The sequence below is a fragment of the Colobus angolensis genome, unplaced genomic scaffold (genome assembly GCF_000951035.1).
Source record: "Colobus angolensis palliatus isolate OR3802 unplaced genomic scaffold, Cang.pa_1.0 Scaffold50, whole genome shotgun sequence".
Classification (NCBI taxonomy): domain Eukaryota; kingdom Metazoa; phylum Chordata; class Mammalia; order Primates; family Cercopithecidae; genus Colobus; species Colobus angolensis.
The window spans coordinates 2,725,605-2,736,877 of NW_012118488.1; the positions used below are offsets into that span (position 1 = coordinate 2,725,605).

At 50.8% G+C, this 11,273-nt stretch overlaps 1 protein-coding gene across 1 annotated transcript; it reads right to left on the reverse strand.

Moving 5' to 3' along the window:
* Positions 1-486: 486 nt before the first annotated feature.
* On the reverse strand, positions 487-3,162 carry HOXB13 (homeobox B13). The gene is made up of 2 exons (XM_011959881.1): positions 2,412-3,162; positions 487-1,463 (listed from the first exon to the last, which is right to left on the reverse strand). Exons 1-2 carry the CDS (start codon positions 3,010-3,012, stop codon positions 1,210-1,212), a joined length of 855 nt encoding a protein of 284 aa, XP_011815271.1. The 5' UTR covers positions 3,013-3,162; the 3' UTR covers positions 487-1,209.
* Between the last annotated feature and the right edge of the window lie 8,111 nt (positions 3,163-11,273).

Here is an 11,273-nt window from a genome sequence, read left to right on the forward strand (position 1 = left end):
CTCCTACATATAAATTTGGGAGGACACCATTCAGCCTGTGACACATATTCTAAGCCTGATTGGAGCCTGACTTTACCTCCACCCCCCACCCCCAGCCTAAGATGCAGGAAGGCCCAGCACGAACCGGTTGGCTTTGCTGCGTGGCCAGGCGATGAGTCCCACAGGGCCCTGAGCCCAGGTACAGGACATCAGAGAATGAACACAGAGGCAGAGGTCCCCATGTCCCTCTCAGAGTCTGGGTTCTGCAAAGAGCCTGTCTGTCTGCCGCTTCCAGAATTCCGCACTGTGGATCTGTCTACGTGGACTGGGAAAACAGGGTTGGCACCACTCTGCCGCTGTTTGTGCCTGGGAAGGGCTGAGTATGCAAGGCCACAAACATGTACTTCACTGGGCTCCCAAATGCCCAACAAACCATGACCTGCTTTGGTCAGAACCACTAGAAATATTTAAGGAAGACTTAGAGAGTTTGCAGGAGGAAATCCCAGGCACTTTCTCAAACCTTTTTCTCTGGAAGGAAGGACTGACTAGGGGTAGCCTGCTGGCTTCATTTTCACACGACGCAAAATCATCGTGTTAAGAATGGGGGCTTCCAAGAACAGTGGGTACAACCTATGGGGTGGACAAGGAGGGAGGAAGAGACAACCTCTACAATTGTCCACCTGCCCAGCTGTCAGCTGAGAAAAATGCTAAACGGACATCACAGCCACATAAGCGAATCTGCCCTTTCCCCTGTCCTCAGTCTTGCTGCTGTTACCAGGATGGGAGGTGTAATGGAAGGGGGTCTGAGAGAAAGCTTCCCTGCAAGGGGATCGCCTTCCAAGTTTATTCATAATCAGCTCAATTCATGAAAGCAGTTTCTAAAGTGCTCTACAGAGCTCTAGATAGAAAATATGAGGCTAATGATCATGGCAGCTAGTACTGGTTATCGTGATTATCGCCACTGTCAGGATGAATGATGATGACTGGGACAGGTTCTCTGGGGACCCTGGTGGAGTGGGCTGTCACAAGGGGCTTCCCTCTCCCTGCACATACTGGGTACCCAGGCCACTCCTGAGGAACAGTCCAGGAGCCAGTGGCCTGGGAAGGATGTTGTCTCTAGGGGCCTCTCAGCAGAGTCCTTGGCTCCAGCCTGGGCTTGGCAGGTTCCTGGTCTCCCCAGGACAGGACACCCCCCACTTTCCCTCCTCCCACCCAGGCAAGGAGATCTCTTTAAGGAGTAGCGCTGTTCTTCACCTTGGCAAGAACCTTCTTCTCTTTGACCCGGCGGTTTTGAAACCAGATGGTAATCTGGCGCTCCGAGAGGCTGGTAGCTGCTGAGATCTTGCGTCTCTTGTCCTTGGTGATGAACTTGTTAGCCGCATACTCCCGCTCCAGCTCCCGCAACTGCCCCTTGCTGTATGGAATGCGTTTCTTGCGGCCGCGACGGAAGGCGCAGGCGTCAGGAGGGTGCTGCCCGCTGGAGTCTGCACGGCAGGAAAGGGAGGGAGGAAAAGGCATAGTCAGATCCCCACCCATGCAGACCCAGACCCTGCAAGCCCCAAGCTAAGTCATCCCACAGGTGCACACAGGTCACCCTACAGGCACACGTGCACTCCTGTTCCTCTAAAGCATACCGGGACACCACCCTGGCTTCCGGCTTGTTCTCTCACCACCACTCAGCCTTGGTTCCTGAAGGCCGTCCTCACCCATCACTGCTCTCACACCCGCGAATCTGCAAACATACCCCCACGCCACACACAGTCAGGCCTTTGCCCACCATCACATACGTCCACTCTTCATGCATTTCCAGACTCTTGACCACTCTTTTAGATTCTACGGGCAAATTCTGGAAACACGTTTCTGCTCCCACTCCCACTACATGCATATACACACGCGCACACACACACACACACACACATTCACCTATCCCAATGCACACACCTATGTCATGACTGCAGGAAACCTAAATTTTTCTTTGGAAATTGGAAAACTCATCTAAAAGAAAGTGAGGGGTTGTATTCTCTACAGTACATCCTATCTCCCACACCTACTCCCGACTCACCGAATTGAGAGTTATTTAGCCTTTGTGTAGAATTAGTCTGGAATTGTGCTGGGTAGGGACACCGTGATCCCCACTCAACAGCAAAGAGATCCAAACCTCTCAGACATGTTAAAAGGCTGGTCCCAGGGCCTCCTGGAGAAGGGAGGTGGCCCTCAGGCTTCGGATAGCACCCAGCTCAGGACCCTCACACAGACCTCCATCTAGGCCCTCCAGCTGCCTGGACCCTCCTTCAGAGTCCTAATTACCAAGGGAGGAGCACCAAGCTCATCCTCACCAGCCCAAGTCTCCCTCCTCCTCCTCCCAGGGAAATGTCAGTGGGACCCACAACCCCAGGCTCAGAGACAGGGGGACCCAGGGTAATAGAGGTTACCTGCAAATGCTGCCTTCCAGAAGGGACCTGGTGGGTTCTGTTCTCCCTGGCAACACATCTGACTGTTCCAGCCACCAGCGAGAGCCCAGGACTGGTAACTGTCCACGGGCAACAGGGAGTCATGTCGCGGTTCCCCGGGAGCACCCAGAGTCTGCACCACAGACACGTCCAGGTAACTGGCCATAGGCTGGTAGGTTCCCGGATATCCCGGATAGAAGGCAAACTCAGTAGGGCGGCTGGGGTACTCTTCCCCGGCCGTGGGAGTCTCCGCGGGGTAGGCAGCCAGGGTGGCTGCCTGGGCACAGGGTTTCAGTGAGCTCCGGGAAACTCGGCAGGAGTAGTACCCGCCTCCAAAGTAGCCATAAGGCACGGGAGCTGGGGACGTCCCCTGGGGCACCCCGGGGCATGGGTGGCATTGCTTTGGCGGCTCCGCCGAGCCTGGCAGATCCAAGGGGGCATAGTTGACAGCAGGCATCAGCGTAGGCGCCGCTGGGTGGCTGGTCAGAGGGGAGTGGGCGACCAGATTCCGCCCACCTCCCGCTCCCAGCAAGCCTTCGATATCCTTGGCTCCATCCAAGGTGGCATAATTGCCGGGCTCCATGGAGCCGAGGGTCGGCTCATGAGGTGCGGGGGCGGGGAATCTAGGCGGCACCCAGCTCGGTCTCCCCACCCAGGCCCGGGGAATCCAAAGCGTTTTAAATCGCTCCCAGCTCGCAAGGCGCCTGCATTCGCTCAGCACGGCCGTCTTGACGCAAGAGACGCAGGGGCCCGGGCACACGCGCTGATTGGCTGCGGCCTGGGGGAGAGAAGCTAATAAAATCCTAAAGACAGAAACTGCGAAAATACTTTACCCCAGCTTATTTTTTCTCTCTCGCTCTTTCTCTCTCTTTCTCTCAGCTCTCTCTCCTCTCTCTCTTATTTCCCTCTCTCTCTTCTTTTCCCTCTCCACTCTTCTGTCTCTCATTGCACTTAAAAACAACACGAGAGTAAAGGAAGGAGGTGTCCTTTCGCTGCTTTCCAATTTGCAGAGTCCCAGTTCCACGTCCGGGGGGAGGGGAGGCGTGGTGGGCGGAGGGAGAGGGGATGAGGGGCCGGGCCCCACCTCCTTCTCCTCCCCTCCCTCACTGGCTCTCTGTCTCCTGCGCTTTGGCAGGTTTAACGAGAGAATAAAAAGCTCTCCCTATAAAGTGTCCATCTCCTGGGGGGGAAGGGGAGTCGGGGGTGGGGCTGGGAGGCCGCTCCCGGCCTCAAAGGAGAACCCGGGAATGCGCCTGTGTAAGAGGAGGCTGGGAAATGGGGGTTAATGGGTATTTCCGGCAGCTCCTGGCTTTGGGTCCTGGGTACTAGCACTCTGGTTCATTCCCGGTACCCTTCCTGTCCCAAATGTCCTGGAATGAGCTGCTCCGGGCCCCAGGGAGGTGACCTGGACGCCCCTTGCCCAGGGACTCACTGCTGCCCAGAATGCTCTGGAGGCCCTGATTCGGGTGAGGCTGAGGGAAGAGGCGGGAGACACGAACTCAGACGTAGAAGACACGCGATCTAGACGGAGCCCAGGACACTCCACGTCCGGACCTGAAGGGGAAATGGAGCCTCTAGAGTGGCCTGTGGAAGGGTCTGGATTTCCCTTTAAGTGTGGGGAAAGACGTACAGAGGAACGGAGAACCACAGGACTTGAGGGACGGACTGGGAGAGGGAGAGATGAGACCCAGAACAGCAACACAAAGAGGGAAAGAGAGAAGTTGACAGAGGGGATGGGACACAATCTTGTAAAATCCTAAAGTGCCAGTCAGAAAAGAGAAAGAAAAGAGAGTCGCTTTCCCCCTTTTTTGGGATCTAAGGAAGTCTGAGGAAGCCAGGCCTGGCTGACTGCCAGAAACCAGCTGTCGGAGTTCTGGACCCCAAGAATACAGATGCCTGTGTGGAGATGCCAGTCTCCCTGCCCTGCAGCCCTCTCCCTATGGTCTGCAAGAAGCCTAGGAAACTGTCCTGATGCTGGCACACTCCCACCCAAGTTGAGTGCCCAGAAAGTCCAAGACCCCTATCTGCCTCCTCCAAGTTTTAAACTTCCTTAGAAGGAAAAGGGAATGGGAGGGGAAGCCCCAACCATTGGCAGAATTGCTTGAGGCCCCTCTGTTGGGGCCTATTGTGCAGTGCAATTCAGAAGAATCAAAGGGTTTGTTTCATAAATCTGTCTTTAGAGGTTTTCCACTTCCTTTACTACCCCTCCCAAATCAAATTCTTCTGTCTGCTTTTTCTAGAACTCCCAGTTTTTCTGGAGCAGACAGGAATGTTTCCATTCCACACGAGGGTCTTGGCAATTATATGGAATAGATTACCCTAAACTCTGGGCAGACTCAATCATAGCCTCTCACCAACCTGACCTTGAACTTAAGCCACTTTGTGGGAAAGGGCCCACAGGCTGTAGTGCACATCACTCTTAATGAGCATTGCTGTAACTGAAGACACCAAGCACGAAATCTTCACTAGATTTTATTGCATTTGAAAACAATATGGAAGAAAAGGGAGACGTCGTCTCTCCAGTGCTTTCCAGTTTCTCACCAGAGTTTCTTGCTTGTCTAATTATGAACTGCAGAAATATCCAGATTTTTACCTAAAGACTAAGAATTTTTCACCAATTTTTTCTTGGTAGATGATAGATACATGGGGCATGTCCACAGTTTTAGCTTCCACTAGGCAAACACACACACAAGCACATTTATTCATCCTTGTACAGTAGAGGCATTAATAGATCCCTAAATTAAAAAAATAATAATAGTCATAGTCATGCCCTATGACCCAGCAATTCCATTCCTAGGCATAAACCCAACCCAACAGAAACGAATATTTATATCCATCGAAAGGCATGTACTAGTAGGTCCACAGCAGCTTTATCCATAGTTGCTCAAACCCACCCACGGCAGTGCACGCCTGTAATCCTAGCAACTAATCCTAGCGGAGGTGGGAGGATCGCTTGAGCCCTGGTGTTCAAGACTAGCCTGGGGCCAGGCGTGGCGGCTCAGGTCTGTAATCCCAGCACTTTGGGAGGCCAAGGCAGGTGGATCATTTGACGTCAGGAGTTTGAGACCAGGCTGGCTAACATGGTGAAACCCTGTCCCTACTAAAAATACAAAAAAAAAAAAAAGAGCCAAGTGTGGTGGTGGGCACCTGTAATCCCAGCTATTCAGGAGGCTGAGGCAGGAGAATCACTTGAATTTGGAAGGCAATGAGCCAAGATCATGCCACTGTGCTCCAGCCTGGGTGACAGAGTGAGACTCCATCTCAAAAAAAAAAAAAAGAAAAGAAAATCCTGGGCAACAGGGGTAATAGGGATAATAGGGATACCCCCATCTCCAAATGAAACCAAAATATAGTAGCAAAATATAGAATTAGAAACAACCCAAATGTCTATCAACAGTAGCATGAGTAAAGAAAGCATGGTATAATTAAACAATGAAGTACTACACAGCGTTTTGAAAAAGAATAAACCACTACTATACACAACATTGATGAATCACAGATAAGTGGATGAAAGAAGCCAGATACAAAAGAGTAGCTTTTGTATGATTCAATTTCGACATTTCTATGCAGTTCAAGGACAAGCAAAATTATGGTATAGTGATAGAAGTCAGAATAGAGATTGCCATGGGGAGATGTCTCCTGACTGGAAAAGGACATAAAGAAGCCTTCTGGGGTGCTGGAAATACTCTCCATCTCAATCTGTATGCTAGTTACAAGACTTTGTTGACATGAAAATTCATCAAGCTGTACACTTGGGATTTCTGCACTTTATTGCATATCAGTTGTACCTCAAATACTAAGGAAAAATAATTAAAAACAAAAATTTTTAAAATTCATTTCAACATTTCCTGAAATTGTGCTTTTGGATATATAGCGTTCTTATCCATATTCATTGAAATAAGTAGCTAAGTGCATGTAACTGCAGTGTTGTGGAATGAAGAGATGGTTAACTTAAACGTGGAGGGAGTGGGGAGAAGGTCACCAGCTGTGCTGGAGACCCTCCTGTAAAGGGATACGTTTCAATACAAATAAATTCTATAGTGCTTGTTTTATTTGCTTTACAATTTATTTAGCATCTGCTAGATCCCAGGGAACAGTTCTGGATCTCATTTTTATTTTATTTTATTTCATTTTGTTTCATTCATTTTGAGACAGAGTTTCACTCTGTCACCCGGGCTGGAGTGCAGTGGCACGATCTCAGCTCATGCAACCTCCACCTCCTGGGTTCAAGTGATTCTCATGCCTCAGCCTCCTGAGTAGCTGGGATTACAGGTGAGTGCCACTACGGCCCAGCTGATTTTTTATATTTTTAGTAGAGACGGGGTTTTGCTGTGTTAGCCAGACTGGGTTCGAACTCCTGGCCTCAAGTGATCCCCCTGCCTTGGCCTCCCAATGTGCGGGATTACAGGCATGAGCCACCACACCCAGTCTTGGATCTCATATTTATTAACACTTGGGTATGTGCCCCTATTTCCTGTACATAGGTATGTGTGTGCGTCTGCCCATGAGCTATCATGGACCTCAACTGGCATCAGTTAAGGTAAGATTAAGTCTCCTTATCTGTAAAATACGGATAATAATTCTTTCCTCACATAAATACTGTGGTGATATGAGATTTTGCACATAAAAGCCTTTCACAATCTGAATAAATATGAGCTCTATTTGTGTGACTCCATGTGTATCTGCTTCTAATGAATTACAAGCAACCTGTTTTTACTTGAAAAGGAGAGTTGCCCTAAAGAGTGCCAGTCACTTCTCACTTACTCCCTCAGCCCTGCATAAGCTTCATAGTTCTTGCATCGGGAAACTGAGGCTCAGAGCCTCCAAGTCCTCCGTGGGTCTCTACATGAGTTTAGCGAGGAAGTCCCTACACAGCCCAGGCGTCCTGATCTTCCAGACTGACTGGACTGACCCTGCCCTTCCCCCAGCCCCACAGATGCCTTTGTATCCTGCTGGGAGCCTCCTGGCAGACCCTCCCGGAGCCCGGAGCCTCCCCCTGCTTTCTTTACTGACCCAACCAAAAGCGCTGAAAGCCTCAGCGTGCTCCTTTACATACCGGCCAGACACCTCCAGGAAGGTCAAGGCCAAGTTGAAAGTTAAGAGTCTGTTTACCTCCGGGAGCCCATTCAGCTCGGCCCCACAGACCGCCTGTGACCTTTACAGCCCGGCCTTTGAGCGCAGCCGCCGCGCCCCCGGGGGTTCCGGCAACGGGGACTTGGCACCTCCGTGTCAGCTCCCGCCCCCGCCCGGGCTAGGGACCCGCCAACGAGGGGTGGGGGCGGGAGGCGCCCACCTGCCGCTCTTGAGGGCATCTGCTAAACTATGTTTTATTTTTTGTAAAGTGAGTGCCCGCTGCCTGCGTTCTCCCAACTGGAGCAACCTCTGTGGCGGCGACGATGGCGGCTGTCAGGTTGGTGGTGATGAATAGAGAGGATTTCTCTGCAGCGCGACGCTCCCCTCTCCCGAAAGGTGGGCTCCGCGGTCCGCCGGCGGCGCGGGTCTGGCTGAACTGCTTGCGGTCTCCCGGCTCCTCTTGGTTTTATGAAAATGGCCTAATTGAGGTGTGCTCTTTTCTTTCCTTCCTCTTTTCATCTTTTCCTTCCGTCTGCATTTTATCTCCTGTCTTTAGTCTTGATATCTTCTTTTCTTTTTATATTTGTGTTTTTCTCACTGCCTTTGCTTCCTTCCATTTCAGTTATCTTGCTTTTTGTGTGCTCTTTCTTGATTTCTTTCTTTTCTTTTCTTGTTATTGTTCACTCTGGTTCCGCCACCCACCCGTTGCTCTGTCTTCATTTTCCCTTTAGTACTTTTCTCCCTGTCTCTCTTCTCACTTACACTATTTTTCTCTTTGTTTGCTTTTTCTTCCTTATTTTTCCTTCTTCTCTTTTCTCATTTTTCCTTCCTCCTTCCTTTTGTTCTCTCTCCTATTTCTTTTTTCTTTCTCTCATCTCCATTTTACTTCACTTCCTCATCCCACCATACACGTTTTTCCTTTGCAGCGCTCTCACCCAGTTTTTCCATTGTTCTTCTCTGAAGTCTGGAAAGGGCTTGCCAGGCTACAGCTCTCAGGGGCCAGAGGCTACAGCTCTCAGGGGCCGGAGCCTGCGCTTGGCAGGGGACGACGGCCTGGAGGACGGCCTAGAGTGGCTGGTGGGACCGTGGAGCCCTGCCCTGGAGCTCTGCCTAAGGCTAGGACAGCACCGGCTGGAGATGAAGGGTGACTTGGGCCTTTCTCCCTGAAATGAAGTCAAGCGTGGTCTCTCCTGGCCTTAGAGGAAAATCTTTTGGACAACTTGACAACGGGATCCGAGACCTAAGAGCTCAGATGATGGAGGCACGGCTGCTGGGGAGGAGGCCACTGTCACCTCCTCCTTCCTTCCCAACCCAGTCAGCCCTGCGACATCCTCAGGAATTAGAACCCTCTCAGGACAAGCCTAAGTGCCTCTGAGGCCAGGGCTGAGGGAGCCAGCTATGAAATTAGAGCCCATCATGGCCTCAAAACCATGGGACAAATGGATCTGAGGAGGAATCAAAGGATGGACAGCTGAAGGGAGAGGCTTGCTCCAACCTCAGGGCGGCCACGGCAGCTGCTGCGTGCCCTGACACCGCCTAGAAACCAGAGGAGGGCCTAGCCAAGCCCAGAGAACTGTGAGTGGGGTCCAAAGAGGAGGGAGGGAGGAGAGAGGGAGGAAGGGGGTCAAATATGAGGGTCACTGAACAGAGACCAAGAGTCTCCCTTCCTCTAGTTCGGCAGGTCTAGGTGAACAAGCCAGCTGTTTCTTGCCTATCATGCATCACACATGCTGAATAGGGAGACTGGCTGGTCCCAGGGTCCCCAGCCCCCTTCTCCAACCCTGGGTTTTAATGGGGAGTTACCCAATTCGGAGAAACTCAGCCCAGATCAGACCCCAACCATTAGGAAGTCTGGTCCTACGTGGCTGCACAGCAGAGCAATCCAGAGTCTCATGTAATGTTCTGTTCTAGCTCAGTGTGCTGGACCAAGTCAGTCGCCCTCTCTGTGCCTCAGTTTTCCTATCTGCACTGTGTAAGGAGAGAAGGACTGGATCAGCAGACCTTTGAATCCCTGCCAGTGTTCACCTTGAACAGAAGAGTGATGGCGGGCAGCAGGAGGGAAGGGAGCTTTACTGGAAGGAGAGGGAAGAAAACAGTAGAAGAAACAATGAAGAGTCCAGGAAGCTGCCACGCATTTTTCCATGTGTGTCTAGTGCAGGCACGGTTATTAGTGCTTTGAGGGAGCCCAGCCACTGTGGAGGCAACTATCATGTTCTGACTCAGTTGGGGCAGCCAGCCTCACAGTTTAAATTCTGCAGTGGCTCATTAAAGGGGACCAAATTGCCTGGGAGATCACCTCCTCCATACTTTCCCTATAAATCCCTCCAGTCACCCAGCACAGAGACACTTGGAAGTAAAGGAATAGGAATGGGATACTCAAATGGGGACCCACAGTTAGTGTCTTTAGGGGTTTCAGCGACTTCCAGGGTCATGGGAGACTGGGCTTTCTTCGTTCCAACCCCTGGGATCCTGGATAGGACTCAGGAATAAGGAACGTATCAAAAAACCTATGTGCAAATTGAAGAAAGCAATTTGAGTCACTTCCAACTCTCCCACCACCTCCACTTTGTTTTTCCTTTCAGGAAATGTGTGTGTTGATGATACGACTATTAGGAAAATGCTGGCTGCTCTCAGGACTGCTAGTATAGACTCTGCCAGAGATAAAGATTGAGTCTTCATTCCTTAAATCAAGAAGAATGTCAGCACCAGGGCCCTGGCCCCTCAAGTCCCAAACCCACCTATTTGGCCTGAAGTGGAGCTGTAGAGTTAAAGCCTAGGGGAAAGTACAGTTTGAAAGATTTGATTTCTTACTTTGATTCCCCCATTTACCTTAATGAAAGTCCTGGGATCCTTCCAAAAACCCAGAACATGACCATCTTGTGACCTACCTCCCTTCTCACTGTCCCCCCAACCCCAATCCCTATAGCAAAAGCCTTTCCCTTCTCTTCCTACTAAGTTCTCTGTTCCAAGAAACAAAGTTGGGAGAGGAAGAAGGCAGGCATTTCGCACACGCACAGACACACAAGGTGGAGCGAAAAAATGGTCCATAATTCATCCCTACCAAGTACTATCCAGTTCATGGTGCTCATGGGTTCCTGCTCTTGAGTGCCACAAAAGACTACCCTTCTTGGGACTCAATGAAGGCTTGAAAATAACACTGCTCCGAGAGTATCTGCCTTTCTGAATCTCAGCCCCAGCTTGAGATGAGCATTGGGCAGTTCCTAGTTACTGCCCTGAGGACTCTAACCTGGGGAAAGTCCATGTTAGCCAGGCCCTCAAGGTTCTGGGTCAGCCATTTACTCCAAATCCTGACATTCTGAGACTGGAGAAGTCTGGCTGATTGTCTGCAGCCTGTCTGCATTGACCCTACTAATCCAGAGGTGATATCGGACCATACATATAGGACTCCTCATCAAAGTGGAATTTGGGATTGGAACAGAGCTCTGGGCTTTTAATCTGCCTTGGCTGTGAATCACTTGAGCTTAAACTGATCATTCTTCCCTTCTACTCCTTCAGAGGTTTTCTAAGAGTTCTGAGAGGGAAAGTAAAATGCTTTTCACTTTAAATTGTAAAATCATGCACTTAGGAAGGCCGAGGTGGGAGGATCACTTGAGCTCAGGATTTCGAGACCAGCCTGGGCAACATGGCAAAACCCCATCTCTACAAAAAATAGCCCAGTGTGGTGGCACACGTCTGTAGTCCCAACTACTTGGGAGGCTGAGGTGAGAGGATCACTTGAGCCTGGGAGGTTGAGGCTACAGTGAGCCGAGA

Excerpts from the sequence above, each read along its gene's own strand:
- HOXB13 (XM_011959881.1), bottom strand. The coding sequence starts at position 3,012 with ATGGAGCCCGGCAATTATGCCACCTTGGATGGAGCCAAGGATATCGAA. Across the intron at positions 1,464-2,411 it reads CTGGAAGGCAGCATTTGCAG|ACTCCAGCGGGCAGCACCCT; the intron begins GTAACCTCTATT and ends CCTGCCGTGCAG.